Here is a 23,545-nt window from a genome sequence, read left to right on the forward strand (position 1 = left end):
ACTGTTTTACGTTAACAACTGTAGAGTCTGATTCTGCAAACCCTAAGCCATATGAAAATGGAACTACTCTCTTGAACACAATATATTATATGAGTACAGATTAAACATGCATAACTATCAGAGCCTTTGTCTATGTTACAATTTTAAATGTTAGGTCTCCATTTTGGTTTTAAACAGTGGAAATATACAGTGAAAATGCATGCATATCTTGGGGCAGAAATAATGATTGTGTTTTGCTGCAATAAAAATGTATTTTTTCCTTTTATATCTGTAGCTTCATGAGCTTTCATTTAAAAAAAAAATTCATTAAAAATCCTGATTGCTGTGAAAAATAGTTTTTAACTTTCCTTATTAAAATCTCATCAGAAAACCCTATGCCACATAAGATAGAACACATTAAAGAAAGTCAGTCTTTCTCTTTTCCTTTCCCTCCCTCTCTTTTTTTTTAAAGGAGTAACTTAAAATATGTGTGCTGTGTAAGAACGTGTGCTGAAGTTTCATGTTTCAGGTAATCTTCTTTGAAATAATGGGAGTCTAGATTGCATCAGTTAGTTTAAAAACTGCTATGCTATTGGTAGGGACAAAATGGGATTAGAGCCAAAATTTGACTGTGTTACTGCCAAAGTCTGTATCAGATTTAAGACACATGCTTCTGCAAGCTTCCATGAAGGTTGTGAAAAAAGTTTTAATACAGAGTTGGATTACAGCTCTCGAGCTCAAAACATTGGCCACTACGCTACCATCTTAAAAGGCTGCTGTAACACGGAGCACAGAATAGAGCAGATTTCTTACATTTTCTGGACCACAGATGGATTTTGAATGCCTCTTTGTGTCTCGATGGAAGATATATTAACTTCATTAACTGGAAGCCATACCTGATCACTTGTGAGCATGTATGTGTATATATACAGATACATATCTATTTAAATCCTTATCATGATTTTCTTTCAAGTGTATCTAAAATCTGCTCTGAGAAATGACATTCTCTAGATGAACTTACAATTGTTTTGAGCAGTAAAGAGCCAGATATTTGGAATCCTTTGTGAGTTTATAAGAGAAATTCTGGAAGCTTTTCTTTTCTGTATTGCTGATAGAGAAATGCATTTTGAAACAGACGCCTCTAGCTGTATGACGACGACTGCGTAGTAACCTGTGGATTTTAAACATCAGAATGTACAAACCGTGGGCAACTGTGAATATTTTCATAGTTTCTTTTCTACATCTGCTGCAAGGATCTGACTATGAGAATGGATCTGTGAAGGTAGGTGATCTTTATTTACTGTCATTCTTAATAATTCAAATTTCCAGAATTACATACATTTAATGTGCAAGGTGGAGGTCTTTTTGCTGTTTTGGTGTTTGGGTTTATTTTGTGATGGTTTAGTTGCACAAATGTTTAGCAGCCATAGAGGAGAATCTACAAAGAAGTTCAATACATATTTGCTGTTTAATATTTTGTCTTTTCACTAGTTATTATTAAGTACTTGTTGTATACTTTGTTCTTAAGTTAACCTTTTAGTGTCAGTCATGAAAAATAAAGGCAAAATCTAAACAAAAATGCAAGCCAGAGCATTTGGAATACTTTTAAAGAGACTTTTTAATTGCAGGTATTTAGAATTGCAGGAATTAGTATACTGGTACTGAAAATTTTCCTCTAAAAACATGTGTTCACTTGTTTGCCAGAAATCAGAGAAATGTTTTTCTTTTGTTTTATTAGGAGATGTTATCCAGGACTTTAAAATAAGCGGCAACTAGTGATAACAGAGCACATTGCCTGGGAATTAACTTTTTTTCTGATATAACGCATGCAACAAAATTTAAGCTGAAGCCTCACCTTGAGAGCAGGATTTTTCAGATCTGACTCTCTGCGACAATGTGAGAACATCCAGGACAATCATTTAGAAAAATCAGAACAAAAACTGGAACAAGTTTCTGCATGTGCAGCGTGTCCAAAAATGATTAATTCGGTGTGTGGTCCAGAACAAATTATTTGTTTTTCACTAACAAAGCAAAACAAGCTAATACTCTTGTTTTCAGTTCAGAAAACCTCCCGCTTGCAAGAGATGACCACACACTAGTTTGTGAACTGCGCTGCGTGTTGACCTGTGTTTTAGAAAAGAAATGCTAAGTTCTGTGCTTAATTGCAGACTGCTGTTGCCAGCACAAGAAGTTAGCAGTGGTGAGCTCTGTGTGCCTCGGGATGACTAATGACTAACCCCTTTGCCTGCTCACCATTCACAAGCTTTTAATTTACAACCTCAGCAATCAGTGCTCTGAAGGCATTAGGACCAGGGTAATCAGTCTTGTATACATTACCTTTATGAACTGCATGACAAATCACTGGTTTCTTATATGTAGGAATCACCTTATTTAAATCAGAAAGTGCTTTCTAATGCAGAATACTAACCATTGTATAATTGGCAGTGATGATAATTCTGTCTTCACATGGGACACAAGTTTATTCAGCATAATAGTAAACCACTAGTTAGTCTTTTAATTAAATTTTGAAACCATACCCACTTTGCCTAGAATAAATGCAAGAGTTCTTCTTGCTGATTTAAACTGGTTTATAGATTATTCACTGTGATAGCATTATCCATCCAACGTATGTACATCTGTAATTGTTTCCATTTTAATTTGGCTACCACTCTCGAGCAGCCAGCATAGCTACAGACTACTGTACATAATAACAAACCACTGTTAGTTTTCAAGACAATCCTGAAGGTATCGTGCAGATCACACTAAAAAGGGCTGTGTTTGACATGCATTGGCCACTGATTGCCACATGGAAAAAAATGGTTTTCCACTTGTTCTGGCTCCTTCTTTGTAGACAGAGATTGTTGGTGAAGCTGTTGATTATTTTTCTTTTAATGTTTTACATAGTATGCTAGATTTCTGTGCTGTTTTAGCATGTATGACCTGTGGGCGCTTGTGTGTATATGTACGTGGATATACCCCACACAAAGTCATTCATGTTACAGTGTTTAATGGTACACAGGGTTATGCCTGTTCTCACCGATTGCACCTCAAACTGAATTTGCAGAACACAGAAATGATGTATTGCATTCACTTATCATGCCTTACTTTAAAAAAGTTGCTGAAGATCAATGACGGTATTGCCTGGATAAAAAAACCACAAGGTCAGGATGCAGGTAATATGCAATTAGTGAGACCCAAGAAGGGTTAACCACCAGCAACCTGCTCTTGCCCCATTATATAAGGTCAACCAGCTGAGCTCTGCCCAGGAAACCTGAAGTTTTAAACCTGTTGATGGTTTAAACCATCAGGTGGTGTTAGTGTGGTATCATGTGATAGAGTTTTGGGGGCTAAGGATTTAAATACTCCCTTATCCCCCTTCCTCAAATATCCTAATTAATGCAGTGAATATTAAAAAGGCTGCTGTGATTCAGCAAGTGTCTCTGTTGTGCTTGGCTTTTCCCAACCCTTCAGAAATGCTATCCTCTGCTGGCTACAGGAGTCCCTTTTTCCCCCCACTTGCACATCAAGGCCGGTTGTCCCCTGCCCATCAGGCCCAGCTCCTCTTTCATCTCCCCATTACCGACCTGCTCTGGTCTCAGCATTTGACCAGTGTTCCCTCACATCCAGGACTCAGGGTCTCGGTTTCCCTGCCGGGGTCCTGTTTGTGCTCTCCATGTGCCGCCCTCCTTCCCACTTGCTTCCTCCTGGGTGGGGATGTCCTGCTTCTCTCTCAGACCTCAGAAGGTCTGTCCCAGTTCCTCAGAGACAGCCCTACTGGACCTTTTTGCTTTACAGTCATGTCTGACCATGGTCTCCCCTTCCCTCCTCCATCCCTAGCTTCTCTCTGTGGTCAGAACTTCCTGGCTTTCATTTTCCTGAGCCTAGTTTCTAGTTCTGGTCTCCCCGGATGCTTTCAGCCTCCTTGGCCAGGTCTTGCCCTCTTCCATCAGTGTTCATCTCCTTCCCCTTCCACAGGCACATCTGGCAGCTTCCCTTCCCTAGTTGCCCAGCCCCCGTGACCTGAGGGAGAGGAAGGGCATGCCCTCTGCTCCCAGCCCCATGGGCTGGACCTGTGATGGCTTGCACCCGTGTCCTGCTGCTCTCCCAAGTGGAGTGGGGTCAGGACAGGCCCCATCTGCTGAGCATCTAGCTGCTAAACCCCGGCAGGTCTCTGCCGTCGCTCTCAGAGGTTTTTATTTTTGGGTGGGTTTTTGCAGAGATAGCAGTAGATACATCTGGGCCAACCAAGGTTTATCAGGTGTCAAAACTGCACATCTGTGATCCACAGCAGGAAAACGCCAGATGTTTGCCAAGATGAGATTGCCAGAAAATGTTTTTGCGCAGATAGAGAAGGAGCTTCATCCTCAACTGTGGTCAAGCCATTTTGACAGAGAAAGCAAAAAAATTATTAAAATCATTTTGAGGCAGACATCTGGCGTGGAAAGTTTCAGCCTGCACATCTAACGTCTGGCAGTGTTATAAGCAACTGGAAAACGGTCTCATGATGGGAAGCGGTGGGCAGCCTCAGACTGGGACAGTGCAGCCTTGCAGGTGTCAGGCAGAGCTCCTTAGCTGAACCCACGTCAAGGCTGGCAGCAAGCCCTTTGCCTCACACACCAGTTGCTCGGCTCAGGATGCCAGCCTGACATATGCAACGCTCATTGAACAATTACATTTCCACATGGGTTTTCTGAAGACTAAGCATTATTATTATTATTATTATTATTATTATTATTATTATTATTATTATTATTATTATTATTTTCATCAGGAAATGCTTTAAAAAATTCCTTGTTGAAGTTTTGTCCTGACAGTCTCTTACATTTTGGAACCCCTCAGCTAGGGAACCGCAAACTTCTCCATCTCTTTTCCTGTCTCTCCCCCACACATTTTTCCTCTCCTAGAGCAATGACAGACATAGGCTACTTTTTCCAGAATTTTAAAATTAGATGCAAAGAGCTATGTCCTGTATTCATCAGAGCTGAGGTGATTTTTTTTTTTTTCCAAGAAAAGCCAATGATCTGTCAGAACTGCTCCTGCCTTCCAACACTAAAACTGCCTCTCTAATGAGGCTGCAAGGTCTTGATCTCTGAGAATTTGAGTCTCATTGCTCCCTGCCCTATTCTGCCCCTTATGTTACTAATAAAGTGCTAAGGGGAAGGCAAGAGAAAGGGACAACTGGTCATGCCCAAGTTATAACAGACTCACAGCCTTTTCTTTTTGCAGAGGTCCCCATGGGGAACCCTCCTTTGGTTCATTGGAGAGGAACCCACAGCTGATAGGCCAGAGGAGTATCATTGAACTAGTGTCCTGGTTTGGGGTAAATCTGCTTTCTGGCCAGAAGACGGAGGGGTTAGTCAAGCTTAACCCTGGAGGTAAACATGGCTGCTCTCTGTTACACGCACTCCTTTTCCACAGCTTTTTTTACTTCTGCACTAAACAGTGATACAGCCTTGAGTGGTCATTTTTGCTGTAACAGATCTTAGATTCAACAGTCTTGTATTGCCACTGTGAGCTGGACAGAGGTGGAAGCCACTTTCCAAAACCAGCTGGTGTGTAGTCCCTGTCTGGTGGTGAGTGTGAAACAGCACTTCGCCATGATCCTCAGCCCCCAGACCACCTAAGCGGAGAGTGTTTTGCCCCTGGGAAGGCATGGAAATACCAGAGAGCCATCACACCGTGAGTGGAAGGAATCGGGAAGCTCTTTGCATCTCTCCCTTCCTAGAGCCAGCTGCACTCTGTCTGTCTATACAACCAAAACAGACAGAGCTCTGCAAAGAAACCTAAGCAGCAGAGCTGGACATAAGCTTTTGTCTCTGTAATTACGACTGACACTGTTTTTCAGATAGATCTACACAGCTGTCTAATAACTGCTTGCAAATGTTGCTCAGTTTCTAGAAAAGATAGATTCCAACAAATCTTCTATCTCATGGGTTATCTTCCTCAAAAGCAACTCCTGGAAGTACAGCAAACAGCTCAACCTCCAGAAAAAGCAACTCTAAAGGTTGTTGGATACAATTCCTCTGTTTAAACTAGGCTTTTCATCCTCGCATCCAGCTTCCTTTCAAACTTAGCAAACTCTTTTCAATAAAGGTTATGAAATTGTGGTTTTCAGAAGTGCTTTATTATCCCAGCTTTGTCACTGCTGCTTTTGATTCTCTGTGATTACCATCTCTGATAGGCACGATGAGCCAAAAACGTGTGAAAATGTACTTGCCGCATTCCTGCAGAAATGATCATCTGTGCTTTTCCTTCAGGGGTGGGAAGCTATCGGCGAGGTTGTGAGGAAAGCCAATTTGTTCTGACTTATCTGCTACTGCCTTTACAAGGTACAGAGAAGGATAAGAGAACAATTCTGTATTGTTGCCATGCCACACAGCATCCGTCCTTGGCTCTTATCAATTTGGAAAGGAAACTACGAACACACTGCTCCTTTATCATGAGCAGTTCTTGCTCGTGAGAAATAGCCAAAAAATCTCTCCCAGCTGCTGTTCCAGTCCAGTCTGTCTCAGCTAGTACTGTAATGTCTGAGTATAGAGCAGAGCTCTGAAAAGTACATCAGATTAATGAGATGCAGCATTCAAGCAATTCATTCTATTAGTCAGCTATATGAAATGAAGACAGCGCTAATTAAACTTTGACATCAGCCGTGGCCCATATCTGAAACTCTGTGAATCCAAATGAAGGCAGGTTCAGAGGGCAGAGGAGCAACTTTCTGTTAATTTGTGGTCATAAGCCAAACAAAACAAGCAAGGCTCAGCGAGTGTTGCTTGTTTCTGCCCTATGTAGCCAACTTGTGCTTTCTCCCTCACAGGCATTTGCATTGTTTCAAACCACTGATGTGGTGGTACTGATGCGGGCTCCCACAGGAGGCAAACAGAGAAATAGCCTGCCTGAAAATGGAAAATAAACCCCTGGTGCAAACTCTGGCTTGTGAGACCTCTGCCATTGTGTCTGCAAATTTTGTTCTGATCACTGCTGTCCCTACTCCAGACAAGAGCTGAGTAAGGTTTACTTGTGTCTTATCTCCTGTGGACACCATATCAGTATTTGGGAAAAATAAATGAGGTACAGTTGTTGTAGGTGATAACTCGTTTATTCTTATTCCCATCAAAAACTTTGTACAGTAGTTTTTATAGCTATCACAAAATGATTGGGATCTGTGTTTCTTTTAGACCTTTCTCTCAAGACAAGTAAGTCCAGTTACAAAGCTGGCAATTGCTGTTTCTGGGCTTGGCTTTGAGATGTAGTCCAAGACTTTGCTGGGGGGAAAAAAGGACCCAAGATATTTTGCTTCAGGGAAGTAAACTCAGTATGAGACCTTTCCTAAAGAAACTCTTATTCCTTAGGAATTCCTTATTCCTCCCACTATGTGCTAGTCTCTTACCTACTTCTCCTCCTGCTCCCTACCTCCCCAGCACATTTGGAAATCTTCATAATCCTTGTTGGGATTTGGAGAACGTGGACAATAAGCTATGTGCCCCCACAACAGCTGCAGGGATCCCATTTGTTCATGGGAAGACCAAACAGAATTCGCTTTTTTTTTTTTAATGTCCTTGTGAAAGAGCTATATATGGGCTTCCGTATCAATAAATGGCAGAACAACCGAGCAGAGTATTTTAGTTTGCTGGCATTAAGAAAAATTCAGATTCCTGAAGGACATCTGCATATTTTTTCTATTTTCCCTCAAATGTGACTTCAAGTCTGTGACCGCTCAGCTAGTGGTAGAACGCCATCTAGGGTCCTCGCCGCTTCGGCAGAGTCACACTGAGGGCAACAGATGTTCAGTTGAACGCATGGGATTTGGCATCCAATGTGGGCGCCACATGGGTTTGGAAAGGGGTGACCACTCTCCTTATTGTCAAGATGGCTTTGTGTGAGCCATGCTTTCAGCTGGGAAGCACGCTGGGTTAGTTTTGAGAATTCATTGTCACCGACTGCAGTGTGGTCACCATTTGCGTGCAGTTGGGGAGGGAATTCCATTTGAGTCGGGTTGAATTGCAAAAAAGTTGCATCGTGTTACTGTCTCATATGTCATGTTGCATGTAGAGAATGTGCCATACACACAGGCAAAACTTTTCACTTTAATTAGCCGTGTGACTCAGAAACCACATTAGGATACTTTCCTGCACTGCTAGGGAAATATTACTTAAGAAAAATTACAATTCCAGGAAAATGTGTGCATGTGATTGGGGTAACATAAGTTCATTCAGTATTGGCAATGGCTTTGCTTTGTGAAGTGACATTTTGAAACCTGGCTGTCCAATTGGCTAGTCACACTTCCAAAACATTTCTTAAAGTGTCTTGGGGCAAACCCAGAAACCAATGAAAGCACTAACTGAAGGAACCTTCATCACATTAAAAAATATTTTCAAGTATTAAAAGAATACATAGTCATCTGATTTCATTCAGGTGTCTGTTACTGAGCCATTCCAGAATCACTTTCCAAACCGCAGTGACTTCCAAAGAATGGACAAATATCAAAAGAAAGTGACTACAGTCTGGACACGCTCTTTGTAAACACAAATAAGATGCTATTTTTGACATGCGTACCCTGTCACAGTGTTCGTCTAGCACCTAACGCTGTGTACAATGAAGGAAGTGCTATGTCATGTTTCTAGCTGTGCTCTGTACCGAGCACCACGGCTGCCTGAACAGACTGCAGCAATGCAAAACAATATGAACAAGCATACAAGTAGAGGCTCAGAAAACACACTGTAAGACTCCCAGAGCTGTCAGTAGCATTTGGGATAGATCAATGAGTTATCACCCTGGACATCAATGACAATCCATCTGTGTCCTTTCACTGACCAAGCAAATATACTTTGTGCGATCACCATAGGAGGGACCTAGAGGTAAAGTCTCAATGTAGATGAGCAGGCTTCATCAGGAAGAAACTCCGTACCATAGCAGACCTACTTTTTTCTTTCAGCTGCCCATCCGGGGTTTTCCATCACTGCCGACAAAATGACGCGCAGTGAATGTTGTTACCTTCAAAATCACACTTTAGCTGCTGTGAGAAGGTTTCCCATGAGAGCCAAAAGACCTGCCTGTGGGAAGAAATACTTGTTTAATGAGAGTTGTAGTTGATTGTCAAAATATTTGCTGGCTGGGAAAAAAGCTGCTTCATTTTGGTGTAAGGATCTATCTGGCTAAAAGTATATAGATGTGAGAGGTATTTTGATAAAATAGTATCAGTCTCCAATTGCTTTGAACGTAAAAAAGAATATAAAATATTCCGAAATTTATGTTTTCACAAAATCATGTGCAATTCTGATGTTTTCAGTTCTTTGCTTTGAATATTTTAGTTGACTCAAACCAAGAATACAGCAACCACAGTATCTTGTCTCTGAGGATTTTGATAATGTAAGCATGCTACTAAAGTGCTAGAAGTCTGATTTGTTTGCTGTAGCACCACAAAATATCTATTCTAGTTCAAAAGGCCATTCAAAATATAAACACGCCGTTCTCTTGAAGCCATAGGGTAGCTAATATGATTTACTTGTGAAAACATATAATCTTTAGCTAAAGTAGAAGCTGTTTTATCACCACCTTGACCACTAAGTTTAGGAAACAGACAATTAAGTCTCCAGTCTTCACTGGCAGTGCGGCTGGACTTCAGGATGAAGTGGTGTGATCACACAGGCACCCTTTCCTGAGAGGATGTATGGCCAAGGCCAACGCTCTTTAACTCTTGAGGCAGACAGGGGAGAGGTTTCGCCTAAGCTGTGGGTGGGGGAAGTAAAAGTTTTTTTCCCATGCCTGCTCTTCAGTCCTTAAGCTTCTTCTGGGCAAGCAGGCACTGATGAGGGTAGTGAGGTGACCACTCAAAGTACCATTTCCTCCTCCGCAGGCACAGCAGGAGCAGCTGTCTGGGCATTACAGCCAGGTGATGCATGTCTCACACACGCCTATTTTTGCTGGTAACAGTTATATGGAGTCTCCCTTTGATGCTGTTGCAGAAAATGCTGTGGCAGTGGGCACAGCTGAAAGTATTAGCAGGCAAATTGAGGCATCAGTTTTCAGAGGGGGCTTTGGAAAACAAAAAGTGCTGCCCTGGTACTTCCCTCCAAGCCCCCAAACCCCAACTTCTTTGACTATCATATGTCTGAGGCAACCCTAGGGTTTCTTAACTGTAACACAGTCCTTACTAATGTTATGTTCGGGGAAAGAATTTTGAGGCTGTTTTCAGCCTCCTAAAGAAGAAATTCAGCCCAATTGAATATTTTTTGCTACGTACTTGGACAATCTAGCTCTATGCTTTCAATACAATTCTCACTGGAGAAAGCCCCCTTTTAAAAAAGTGACAGCTGGAAATCTGCCTCACAGGAACTAAACTTGTCCCCACCATAACCAGCATATCCCTCCAGGTTATTAATGCTGTAACTGTGGTTACAAGAGGTAACTGTCACAAACTTGAACATAGGAAGTTCCATCTTAACATGAGGAGGAACTTCTTTACTTTAAGGGTGGCAGAGCACTGGAACAGGCTGCCCAGAGAGGCTGTGGAGTCTCCCATGCTGGAGACATTCAAAACCCGCCTGGATGCGTTCCTGTGCAACCTGTTGTAGGTGACCCTGCTCTGGCAGGGGGGTTGGACGAGATGATCTCCAGAGGTCCCTTCCAGCCCTGACTGTTCTGTGATTCTGTGATTCTGTGAAGATCAAGTGAATGTTCAGTCTGGATAAGGCAGTGCAATAAGAGTGCCTAAACTTTTTTGCTAAGTACATATAAGTGACAGATTTGAGTATTTATTTGAACAGTCACCATTTGAAGGTGGAATGAATCACTGCATGCTCCTGAAACTTCATCCATGCTTCTGATGGCAAAGCCTGTAATAATCACTGAAAAATCCCACGACAAGCCCATCTGCTTCAGAGAACAATATTAGTAGGAAGTCAAAATATCTCATTGTTTTGTCTCTCTGTGGTCATGTTCACTACAATTAAAAACAGCTTATTTGTGTGCTAATAACGCATAGATAACCATGCTTCCAGAGGGAATACAGACAGAGATGGGACTTCATATATCAGAATTTCACAGCTGACAGAGAATCAAAATTCTGACTTTATTGCAGTTGTTGAAAAGTGGATGTTCTTTCTCTCCTCAGAAATGAAATACAATGGTGATGATAAAATTAGTGCAAACTAGTATGTGTCAGACATGTGGTAGAGTTAGACGCCTCATGCCAGATGTTTATAGGGTGATGCAGTTGCTTGTTGATAAGGCAGTAAGTCACTCCTGCAAGCCTGATGTTTTCAAGCTGCAGAAGATTCTCTCACTGTTTTATTACCCGTTATGCAACACCCCAAGGATACAAGATGCTGTATTATGGACAATATTTTTTATAATAAAATTTGGCTACGGTTGAGCCCCTGTTATCTCAAAATCATGGCCCATCATTCTGAGCAATTTTTTCTGTGTTTCCTTGGTACTGCCTTTGGATGAATGCCTTCTTCTGTTTTCTCTCATCTTTTACTTCAGTTGTAGACACTAGTTTAGGGACCATCTCTTTATTTTGTGTTTGTACCTGACCCCATACTCCTAAAAGCCACAATAATGCTAAAAATACTACTGGCAATGATGAAAATCCTCAAAAGGAGTTTCTCTTCCTGCAGAGACTCCACACAAGCTTGTCATACTCACCAGGAAAACGGTCAAACAAGAGATCTTCAGACACCATGTAGGTCTTTGTGTTGGCCTCACAATGGCAGGAGCTGCCCTGTTTTCCTGCCAAGAGAGAACAAGACTTTTCCACAGGAACTCCCTTGCAGTTCCCTGGCCACATGGACTCACAGTCTGTGTGCAGCGAGCTGCAGCACGTCTGGGCAACCACCCCATGGCTTTGAGGCAGGGAATGAAGTGCTTTCTTCTGCCGAGGCAGCTGACAGTGCTGCCTTCAGCCAGTCCCAGGTCCTTCAAGCCTTGGTGCAGTTACCCTTCCTGGCTGTTTACATATGTGTACCTGAGAAAAATCAACCACTGTCCCTCATACGTTGCCTGTGCTTTGGATAAAGAGAGGGGATTTCATCCCATTTGATGGCTCTCAGTTGAGTGGGATTCAGGTCACCTAACTACAGATGAGCTAGTGACATGCTGACTCCTTCTTCAGTGTCAATGGAGAGAAAGAGGCCATTTGGAGGCACAATTTATCCAACAGACTTTAGAATGAGATGAACATGCACCCAATGGACCTATTTTTCTCCATTAACTATAATATGCGTCTCAGATAACTGGTTCATATTCAGTCAGGTGAATGATCCCATAGGATCAGATTGGGTTTTTTTATTTTTAATGATCTTAGGGTGGCAGGGAGCTGTAGGCACTGTGTCTCTGAAAGATGAGCCCGTAACAACGATCAGCTCACACATTGTCGTAAAAACACCTTGGGCAACACGTCACGGAAGAAAAGGAGGGTATTTTCAGGTGTAACATACATAGCAGCAAAATTCCTTGGCATTTTCATATGGTGATGAATCATATACCGAGTATTTAAACTGGTTTGAGTCTAGTTCTGAGAATAGCCTTTGGGCAGCACTGGAATGGGGACAGTTCAACTTCTGGTTGCATCAAGCCTTTGTCTTCTACATGATTCCTCTTGAACTGAATGCAGCTGCTACTGCCGCATTAAGTACACGACACTCACATAAAGGTTCAAAATATCCTCACATGCTGCCAGTACTCTTTGTCCATGTCCAACTGCCCTCACTTTGGGATGAAATCTCCACCCACCCTCCACCCCCCGACTTGTTAATTTTGAAATATTTAGTTTTAACTTAGCTTAAACCTGTTTGGCCATGTTTGTGATACAATGGCATTAAGAGAATCATCACTGTGTTATGCAGCTACAATCTGCTTTCCTTGGCAGGATAAAGCTGTTACCGTTCTTTTTATTGCTTAACTGCTGAGAGGATGGACCATACAACAGTGCAAGGTTATTGAGAGTTTCCATAATCATTTGTCCTGGCCCCAGACACAGTGATAATGTTGAAGATTTCCATTAGTATTTATGCAGCACTTGCCACAACGGTATCTGTGACCCTAACTCAGAAAAACATTCCTTTTCAGAAGAGCTCGTGCACATGTGTGTAGCTTTAAGCAGAGGTTTGTGTCCCACTGTAGATGAGGACTGCAAGGCTGGGCTTAAGGAAAGCAGCCATCTGGGTAAGCTTTCAGGATGTCCTTCTTGGTTCTGTGGGTGTACTCAAGTACAGAGTGAAATGCAAGCAAGAGTTTCCTCAGATTGAGCAAAACATGGATTACGATCAACCTTTATTTTTGCTTTCTCATGCACAAAAAATATTATGCACCATGCATCTCTTTTCTCAAATTATAATACTGATAGTTACTGATGGCCTATAAAAGAATTAATTTTGGGTCTTAGGCATGTATTTGTGCTGTAGATCCTCAAATAAATTTAGGACTTTAGTGGGCCTTCCTTTTACTATCATATTCTAGACATCTTTCCTCCATTGTTCAAAATACCTCCAGGAGATCCTGAAACACAGCATTAACGCAAAGCTCATCTCTGTCAGGCTGGGAAGTTTGGCACATGCAAAAAAAGGGGGGTTCTGCAAACATGGGTTCCGCTGACTCACTCAAACACCAGTTTGAAAAGGGCAGGGTATGTTTTCTTCGGCAAGAAAGCTAGGAGCTTGTCAAGCATAGAGGAAAGGTGCAAACTGCTGAGCTGCAGCACCTGATAATAGACTGTCAATACTAATTCTTTAGAAGGGGCCCAGTTTGAACGGCACAGAATATGTGTGGGATTGTGCATCTGTATGGCTAACATATTTGACTAGCATAAATCAACGGGGTAATGAACTCAGTGTCCAACAAGCCAGCGTCCAAGGTGGGAAAGGCCACTGAATGTACCACTGCTTTTTCTCTTGTTCCTTTCCAACGCTAACTACTTTTAGGGTTTTTCTGGCATTCTGAGATTGCTAGGAAGAAGATAGATAGCCCATTATGGTTTCTTTTGGAAGGACAAAAGTTGTAATTTTCCAAAAATCACAATGCTAACCCACGTTATCATTTCCTGATGTCAGTAATTTTGCTCATAGCCCAAACAGAGGAAAACAGATACTCCTCTCTGAGTTGAAGAATAGTTTTGGAACATATGAGAGGTCAATGTTACAAAAAACATACAACTCCATTTAAATATGAATCTGATTTTTATGTCTGTGTACGGGGTCCATTCTTAGATAAGATACTTAGAAAAATGATATTAAAAGCAGCAGTAAGCTGAAGAGATAAGAATGAGCTACTTAAAACTACCATTTTGATATTTGTTATTGATGAGTCCTACACAAACATTTCTTGTAGGCAATAGTATTATGTATTAAGTTGACTACAGGATGTACATTTACGGGTACTGAAAGCTTAGGATGACATTTTGAGCTTTCCAGTGACATGGCTCCACAGGTAATTTGTTCATTTTGGAGGGGTGTAAAGAACACTGCCCTGGCCCTTTGCCAATGGCCCCTTCTCCACTTTCTTTCTCTCTCAAGCCTTATTGTACATTTTAAGCTTTCTGGGGCCAGAAATCACAGTTTTGCTGCCTACGTGAACCACACCAAGTGCAATGAAGTCCTGATCCGCATAGGTTGCAGCCATTACAATCAACAACTACCACAGTGGTGATGGCTCACCCCAGCTGACTACTAAAATCTGGGTCAATGTAAGGAAAGTGGAGTGAAGGCATGGAAGGGAGAAGAATGGATGTTCTTCTGCACCAGAAGGCTGAACAGCTCAACCTGAGGTAGCTCTCATTAGAATCCCACCTGGCAGAATATGGGGAAAGGAGTAAAAATAAACAGCATAAAAGCACAGTGGGATCCAAGCAGTACAAGACGATGAAAGCAGAGTGGAGAATGGGAGGGAAACCTGGGAGTAAGGACTGTGGTTATCAGAGAAAGCCTAAAAAGAGGGAGGTAGGGGTATCTGAGAAGAATGATGTAGCATGTGCAGATGCCTACAGTCAGGAGAAAGAGACCGATGGCAGCTCTGTTCCTTTCGCATTTTGTGAGGAGCTGGATCTCCCAAAAATGACAGTGGAGGTTTGACCGCTCTCCATGCTTCCCCCTACTCTGTGGCTGAGTGTGGAGCTCCCCTCCTGTTCAAATGCTGATTTTAACTGCTGTCAACTTTACATCCCCGTGAAAGGGGATAAAGTCCTTGATCATCACATGAGGGGTAGGTTTGGGACATTGTTGAACCTAACACTTTCCTCCAGTTTCACATTTTGAAATATTTATTCACCTTTCTGTACAAACGTGCACCCTTCGAAGTGGGGCTTTTCAGTCAGCCAGAATATGTTTGTCTATACCTAAACAGGGCTTGAATTTAAACTGCAGTGTATGAAAGAAGTCTCCACATCTGAATGGTGCTAGCAGCCCTGTGGCGCATCATCTACGTTATTATCTGAGACCATAGGAGGTTCTGCGTTTTCATTTGATGCTGTCCTTTTCAAAACAGGATGACCAGAAATTAATGGTTTGGAAGGATTTTGCGATAACACGCTATTCAGTGCTGCTGTGTCGTAGCAAGAGGGTGCCCGACTGAAGCAGTTCAGTCTGCAATGCCCGAGGCCATAGGGCTGTGCCCTGATGGTAGGGCTGATGCACCTTCCACACTCTTCATTTTTTAAGCTCTTAGTTTTGAATGCTTTTAAGTTGTGGACAGCTACCTCTACGGTCAAATCGTAAAAGGATGAGGGGTGAGCTTCTAGATGCCAAACAGTCTGTCCATGCTCTAGCAAGTGTTTAGAAGAACGTTTTAGGCGAGTGTTGAACTAGTCTCAAAGGAGTCAAACCAAACACATAAGGTGGTATTCACTTGTTCCTGTTTTGGTGCTTAGGTAGATCGGAACAAAATTTGTGTTTCTCTTCAGATGTTTTATACCCCAGAGAGCTTCGGTGAGATTTGTTTGACCAAAGATCCACCACACCTCTTGTGATCTTGTGAGCCTGGGCTTGCTGGGCAGCCAGCAGAAAGATTTTCAATGTGATTTCAAATGAATCATGCTCTAAAAGTGTCTATATTTCTCTGTCTTGGCTATAGAGGGAGCCGAGAGGGACTAGCTCACAGGCAAAAAAGATATCTACACTGTAAAAACCTACAGCTATTTGGGATTCATCCCTCCTTTAAAAGCTAGCAGTGCTATCAGCTCACCATCTTGCCTAGTGTTAGCAGTGCTCAGAGGGAGAGACCATACTTTATCTCAACGCTGTTGTTGTTATGGGAAAGGGCATTGGGAAATTCTGTACTGGATAGGGATTCCTGTGAAGAAATTATAAAGTCAGCTGTAAAATCTGATCCCTCCAGGAAGACGTCAAATATAAGAATAAGGAAGGCAATTATTTTGGCATTGTGATGGTAGACAACTGGCGATCCCATCAAACTGCAGAGCTTGGATAGTTGTTAAAAAACACAAAGAGCAACAGATTCACTTCAGGGTTGAATAGCCCAGGCCGCACTGAGCGGGGCTGGAGCTGACAGAGAAGTGGTAACTCAGCTCCAAGGTCTCTGTGTGAGTTTTGGATGATCATGGTTTAGTTAATTAGGATACATTTCTGATGACTGCAGAGGGTATTCTGCAATGAGCACTGCTCCTTCCATTTCCTTTGACCGTGCTTCTCCTGTTTCCAACATATAAAAACCAGTAAGAGAAGGCATAACCTGCACACACAGGCAGGCTTTCTCAATACCACGGTGATGCATCAATACCAGAGGTACATTTTTGTTTTAATTACCAGAATTCAAATCCCATTGGAGATGTATTTTTGGTATAAAACTGACTTCTACTCATATAACTTGTTCCCCTTTCTATACAATAGTACTTGTGAAAGCATAAAGCTAGTTAATTTCGGTGTATTCAGTCCACGTTAAGGAACTTGTATAGCTTTAAAAATACAAAAATCCCTAAAACAGTACAAATTCTTGCTTTAAATAAACCCAGAGATCTTTGCTTACCATGAGGAGGCATGTACACTTTTTCTGTACTCTTCCATCTTAGGTTTACACCTTATTTTGCTTATATAATAATCATTAACAAAAACTCTTGGTATTTTAGTAAAAGAAATGGAAAAGCTAGTCCCAAACTACTGACCCTTACCAGAAGTGCAAGGATATGTCTTCCAATTTACAGAACACTGTCATCTCATTTTACAAGTTCTCTGTAAACTCAGTCTAGAAGTCTTGAATGCTGACTCAGATAGAACATCTTTTTACCACAAAGAGAGAACAAAAGTATTGTCAATAGCTAATAGAGTTCAATTTTAATATCTTTGGTCCCATTACCATGCCAGCACTGGTTTTACACTTGCATGTTTTGCAAGGTCAAGGAGACAGTTTGTGAATGGGAGTGAATATAAGCTGCAGTTCTTAGAACAAACAAGTCTTGATGCGTTGACCTCAAGCTGAATTTCAGCTTTCCAAGATCAGCAAAATTCTGGGTAACACTTTGTAAAGCTATCTTGAAATTCAGTTACCGGTGCTAAGTATTCACATTCCTTCTGAGCTATCTGTCCATAAGTATTGAGATGGGCTTTCCAGTTTTCACCACATATGAAATATATGAGAAACCACTCACCTATGAAGAACAGCCATCTCTATAATGGAACATGGCAGCTTGCTAGAGTACAATATAATGTTCTGTATAGGCACAAAAGACGAGCAAATAACTTCTTCTGAGTTAACTACATAGGGAATTTTAGGTCAGTGGAAGGTAATTACCCAAAAACGAACTTGGCCCGCGTGTACAGGCTAACATCTGTATTGTTGCAAAATAAATGCCACAGATGTTTCAATAACAAATAACAGATGCAGTCAGTGCCTGGGTTTCAGATCTCATCTAAAAATGTTCTTCTTATAGGTGACCCTTTCCCCCACCCCTTCCCCAGTCCTACACAGAGCACTCGCGTGCTACTGGCTCGGGCTGCAGGCTGCTACACCCCTCGTACCGCCACCTCCTTATACTTCAGCTTTTGCTTTTAAGAACTGGCGTCTTATTTATGAGAGCTGGCACGGCAGCCCTTTATTTGCAAGTCAAAAAGTACAGTCAACTGCATGAGCAGAGAGAGCGCAGCTGAGAGCACCAGCCCAGCGCAACACAGCCATTTACAAAGATAACTTTTTACTTGGGTTGGAGGCAACAGCTTTCAGCAGATCTGGTGAGTCAGTGGAAATAAATACTCAATGCCCTGATAAAGGCACAAACACAGATGTCGGAAAGCAGCAGCCAAAGAAACCAGTATTGTTATGGGGTGCTGTGCAATATTAAGTGTCTGTTGAACAGGTATCTTTTAAGTGAATGACGACTTTAAACCGATGGGGTCGGCCCTCGTAGGGAGTGTTCTCCCGTGGAAGTGGAGAATGGTCACGTACATCACACAGGTGGAAACCACAATGATTGCACTAACGCGGCTGCACAGCCACCGCACTGAGGCTGGATGGAGATCATTTTGGCTGACTTCAGCACGACCCAAGCGGCAGTCGGGATGGGAAACGGCAGATGCACCCTGCACTTTGCAGCACGTTGAACGTTGCGTTTGCCTGCCGTGTGGATGGGTGCTCGTACTTTAGGGCAGCTTCCAGAGGTACCACCTGCCCTTGCAGTGATGTCTCATGGCTGGCACCAGAGGTTTGGCACTTGAGGTGAACTCAACACCAGTTGAACTCATTCAGGTTGTCTAGGGGGGTGACCCAGGGTTCATGCTGGCACAGCTGGCCAGCTCAGGCACAGCAGCGATGTGATATGAACGTGAACGATGTGAACCAGCGATGTGAACCCAGTGTCTGCCAGGTGCCCTGGGTAGCCGGGACATGGGGAGTACAGCCTGCATTTGTCAAACAGCTGTAGTGGCTGTGATGGAAAGGGTAAGGAGGTGGGCATCTCCCCGTCCCGATAAATATGGGCACAAATCCTGCAGATCAGTCTGGCGCCAGGCACTGCCAAAGTCCGGGACATCTCTGTGTGCTCCTGTTCTCCCAGGTATTCTTAGCTGTCCTCAGTAACGTGCTGCCTTTTTTTTTGTACAAGCACTCCGTGTGCCGGGCCAGGGACAGGCTGTAAAGGTACTGGCTTTCTGACTTCTCCCTTCCCTTACAGAGGACATCTCTGTCAGCATTGGAGCGATCAGAACAGCAGATCAGGAGAGCATCCAGCCTGGAAGAGCTGCTTCGCATCACTCACTCTGAGGACTGGAAGCTGTGGAAATGCAGGCTAAAACTCAAAAGTCTGGCCAATTTAGACTCCCGCTCTGCATCACATCGCTCCACCAGATTTGCTGCTGCTTTCTATGATATTGATACACTGAAAGGTAGGTGTAGGTTTGCAGCTGAATGATCACGAATGTCCCTTCAGGACAACTGATTTTTAAACAGTAAAGGGTTAAGTACCAGGGGTTTCCTAGAGTACACCCATACTGGAAACAACGGGGCATTCACGGAAAATGACTTTGCATGAAAAAATGTCAGGCAACAGCCCCAGTACGCCTCCCTGTTTTGTTGCCAAATCAGGCTTATTGTTCTCTGTATACTCTCCAAAGGGAAGATGTATTATGTATGGATTCGTCAGTCGGGCAGAAAGGAGGGCAAGTCAACGTGCAAAGCACAGGTTGGAATGAGTGGCTGAGGGGCTGGCAAGCAGCATCGTGCTAAATCTCAGAATTTGCTTGCAGGCAGGACAAACGAGTTCTACTGCAGGCATAGAAATCCCTTCTTTTATTAGGTGTGCTCTCATATAAGGCACTGCATCATCAGCAGCGTCTGGGTGGGATTTGCACAGGAAGAAGGTATTGCCCCCCTCTCCATCTATTGGAGGAAGTGTCTCTGGAGAGAAGTAGATCTTGAGACGACCAACCAACGCCTGAGTGCAGGGAATCACAATCTATTCCCTCACCTGGAGCAAAAATGAATATTGCTCCCTGTAGGTGAGAGACTCGAGAGGCATTATGTATTCACTGATGTAAAATAAAGCATCAGCTACTATACTTTGGCCGAGCAAATGGATATCTTACAGGAAAACCCCACTGTAGCCTAATGAAGGACAGACCACGGTATCCTTCTTTGTTCAGTCTTTATCCTGAACTGATATGACCATCCCACTTTCCTTTTGGGAAATCAGATATTGCTGATCCTGTTCCAATACCACTTCTACAATAACCACAGCCATTTTGCATACTCAGCTAAATTATGGCTGAGCAAAGGCCTGAATTTGCATCTCTGAGCCACAGCACAGAAAAGCAGACATGAATGCCAGTCTGAATAGGGTTTTTACAACGGGCACGGTTTGAAGTTTCTCATAGAAATTTTGTACAAAAAAAATCTAAATCCAATCCACACTGGAAGAACAATTAACAGGGTTTTAATTAATGATAAACATTTTGTTTACACGCTCTTAAAAGTCTACACAGAAACATGAACAATTCACAGACCTGTTGTTAGAAGTAGTGTCAAATGCTGTAATTCTCTACTCACTATTGCTCGTTTAGTGAACACCAGCATTTCTGACAAATTAAAATTTTCATTTTGTCAAAACATCAAGACAACAGAGGATGTTATAAAGTGCTACTGAGGCACTGCATTGCAATATGCAACGGGCTTTTTTCAATGGCAGAATAATGTAACTGTTCAGCTAATGAAGTCCAATAAGTACAGTCATATAGATGTAATTTTTCTTCTGGAACAGCTGTTAGGTCACTTCCTATTTTCCCTTTATAAGTCTAATTCTAGACACAGAGATGTTAGCTTTCTTATTCAAAGTCAAGCCACTGAAATTTAAGTTAAAAAAAGCCTATTGGGTCATCTCCTCCATTCTTCCATCCAAAGTGGAATTACCCCAGGAGAAAAACTACTTTTGTTCTAACATCTTAATATGTTCAAGGTACCAAAGCTCCTTTTAAAAAAAACAAGCCTATAAACATGTATTTCTTTCCCACACCCTTTCCAGTCATTAAGCATTGACCTTTTTGCCAAGGGCATCTGTTTTCTTTTAATAAAGTGTTTTGACAAGGAGGCTGGGTCAGGGCTCCTTGCTGTTTCACTGCTAGACCATCTTCCACAGCACCCCAGACTCCAGCAGGACCAAGTCAGGATTTTGTTCCTCTTCTCCAGAGCTTTAATGATTAATTCACTAAAAGCTCACATCACCCCATCTACCCACAGCCTCCCCTGAGCAGCTCAGCTCACCTAGGACTGCAGTGCTTTCAAGCTTGAGTCTGTATTGGAGCCAAATTTCTCAGCAGATGCCCTGTGCTCCTTCATGGAAAAGATCAGTGTGACCACGGTGCTTCTGAGGAAAATGTGACATCCACTTCTTTGACCACCACTCCCTATAACAGCCCTTCTGCTAAAGAAGTGGTTAATAAAGTGAGGACGTGGGCAGTTGTAAAGGTCATCGCCAACACTCATTGAAGTGACATCTGAAGTGATTACATGCACATACTTTAATGAGTTTGGCAAACAGTTTATTTTCTATTTTAAGGCCTAGGATTGGATTGCTTTTTTGACAGACTAACACTACTCTAGAAGATTCTACTGACTTTAGTGATTCTTCTCTCAATTTATGCTGTAAAATCAGAAACAGGGCCCCACGCTCTTATTTCTCATACTTTTTGCGAGACTGGAAAGTGGAGTGAATCAACCCTGGGGAAGGACTTTGCAGGAATAAACAAACTGATTTAAATATACACAGTCAGTTGAAGCAGAAGTTATAAATAATAAAAGGGAAGTCCGCTAGGAAAGAGAAAATAAATACTTATCCAAAGACAAAATATAGCATTTAAATTAAAAGTCTTCCAGAATGATTTATTTTTTTTTTTAGAACTTCCCTGTAAATGTATGCACTGCTTGCACAATAGCAGGGGAGGCAGATGACATTGGAAGAGAGAGCAATTTCTTAATAGCATAGAAGTTGCTTTTGATCTTTCAGAAGCCTGCTGGCCCTGGAGTGGGGCAGACAGGAAAAATGTTTTTCATAATTTTAAGCAGGACTTAAAGCATAAGCATTGATGACTCTCGAGTAATTCCGTAACTTGAATCAGGTAAGCAAAAACCAAAAAAATCAAGGCCATCTCTTAACAAGAGTCGAGATAATATCATGTAAATGTCACTACTTTCTCCCTCTGGTTCAGTCAGTTAATGCATTATTCCTTCTCACAGCCAGAATTTGACAGATCAGTTTAAAATAAATTACTAGTCGACAACAATTCAGTATTTGAAAGATGTCACAGTGTTTTGAATAAATAAATCATGCTTGAATTCATATTCCTGTTATTCAAACTCAAACCCCTGAGGATACTGAGGTGTGAGAGTGTTTGTCTTGGATTTCATTAGACATTTTGGAAACGGTGCTTGCTGGCTGACATCCAGTAGGAGTACTAATACCCTCTGACCAGAATCTGTTAATCATTAATGTGCTTTTGCTGTCAGGCCCAGGCTCTACTGGGTCCGCAGTGGGGTACACGCGAAGAGAGGATAAAATGACAATAAGGAGGTCTACCCTGGAGAAAAGGAGAACAGGGTGTGGGCCAGCTTTCTCAGACAGAGGCCGTGGAGCTGACTCTTGCCTAGGGGAGATCGATGCAGCTCTACTTAACCCACTGGAATTAACAGAGCTTTCGGTCATCCGCGTTGAAAGCTAAAGGCGAGTAAATGCAATGACCTCTCTGCCAGTGCAGCTGGGGTAAGTTACTGGGATAATTTTGCACTCGGACTCTCTCTGGTCCTCAGATCAATCCAAGTAAGTGCAAATCGATCAAAGTAAGTGCAAATGGCCTGCCAGCACTTCATTTTTATTTATATAATGCTTCTGTCTCACTAATCAGAGGTTTAACTTTGCCATGATTGCTCATAAAAATGGTGTTTTCTCCAGTCATAGATGAGGAATGGCAAAAGACTCAATGTGTGCCGAGGGAAACCTGTGTGGAAGTTGCCAAGGAGCTGGGTACAACAACTAACAAATTCTTCAAGCCTCCCTGCGTGAACGTGTTCAGATGTGGAGGCTGCTGCAATGAGGAGAGTCTGAGCTGCATGAATACAAGTACAACTTACGTGTCGAAAACGGTAAATGAGGCTATTCATCTGCTTTCTTTTTACCCTGGTGCTCCAAGAAGGGAGGGGAAAGAGGATGTTTGGTTTCTGAGATCCTGTTATGAAAGATCTGTCTGCACTATCATAACAAACACCAGAATTAATTTTTTATCCCTGTGGAGAGAATGCAGGCATGTGCAATAGTATTTTACGTTCATGTTGCATTATTAAAAATGGATATATATGTGTAGAGATGGAAAATCAGGCCCTGAGAAAGTGACAGCAGCCTCATGTGATATTAAGGAGTTTAATCCTTTAATGTGCCATTACTTGGACCTAGGACCTCTTGAGAGTACTGCCTCATGGGAATCCTCTGCACCAAAGGATTAAGAGAGACTCCAGGAAATTTTGGTGTGTAGGGCCAGGAGTCTGAGAGCTCCATTTTCAAAACCGCCATCAGTGCCAAAAAAGGATGGCTAATAATTTTGGATGTGCAGTTTTGTGAGCCTAAAAAGGGGACATTTTCAGCAGG

The 23,545-nt window shown here is 42.4% G+C and overlaps 1 protein-coding gene across 1 annotated transcript in view; it reads left to right on the top strand.

The window, feature by feature from the left end:
- The first annotated feature begins 639 nt into the window (after positions 1–639).
- The window catches only part of FIGF (c-fos induced growth factor (vascular endothelial growth factor D)), a 31,226-nt gene continuing 8,320 nt past the window's right edge, over positions 640–23,545 (top strand). Inside the window, exons 1-3 of the mRNA XM_009889031.1 lie at positions 640–1,261; positions 19,091–19,301; positions 22,856–23,046. Coding sequence (XP_009887333.1) covers positions 1,172–1,261; positions 19,091–19,301; positions 22,856–23,046 — 492 coding nt within the window. The 5' untranslated portion in view covers positions 640–1,171. The remainder of the gene's footprint in view (positions 1,262–19,090; positions 19,302–22,855; positions 23,047–23,545) is intronic.

This window comes from Charadrius vociferus, unplaced genomic scaffold (genome assembly GCF_000708025.1).
Source record: "Charadrius vociferus isolate BGI_N301 unplaced genomic scaffold, ASM70802v2 scaffold507, whole genome shotgun sequence".
Taxonomy (NCBI): domain Eukaryota; kingdom Metazoa; phylum Chordata; class Aves; order Charadriiformes; family Charadriidae; genus Charadrius; species Charadrius vociferus.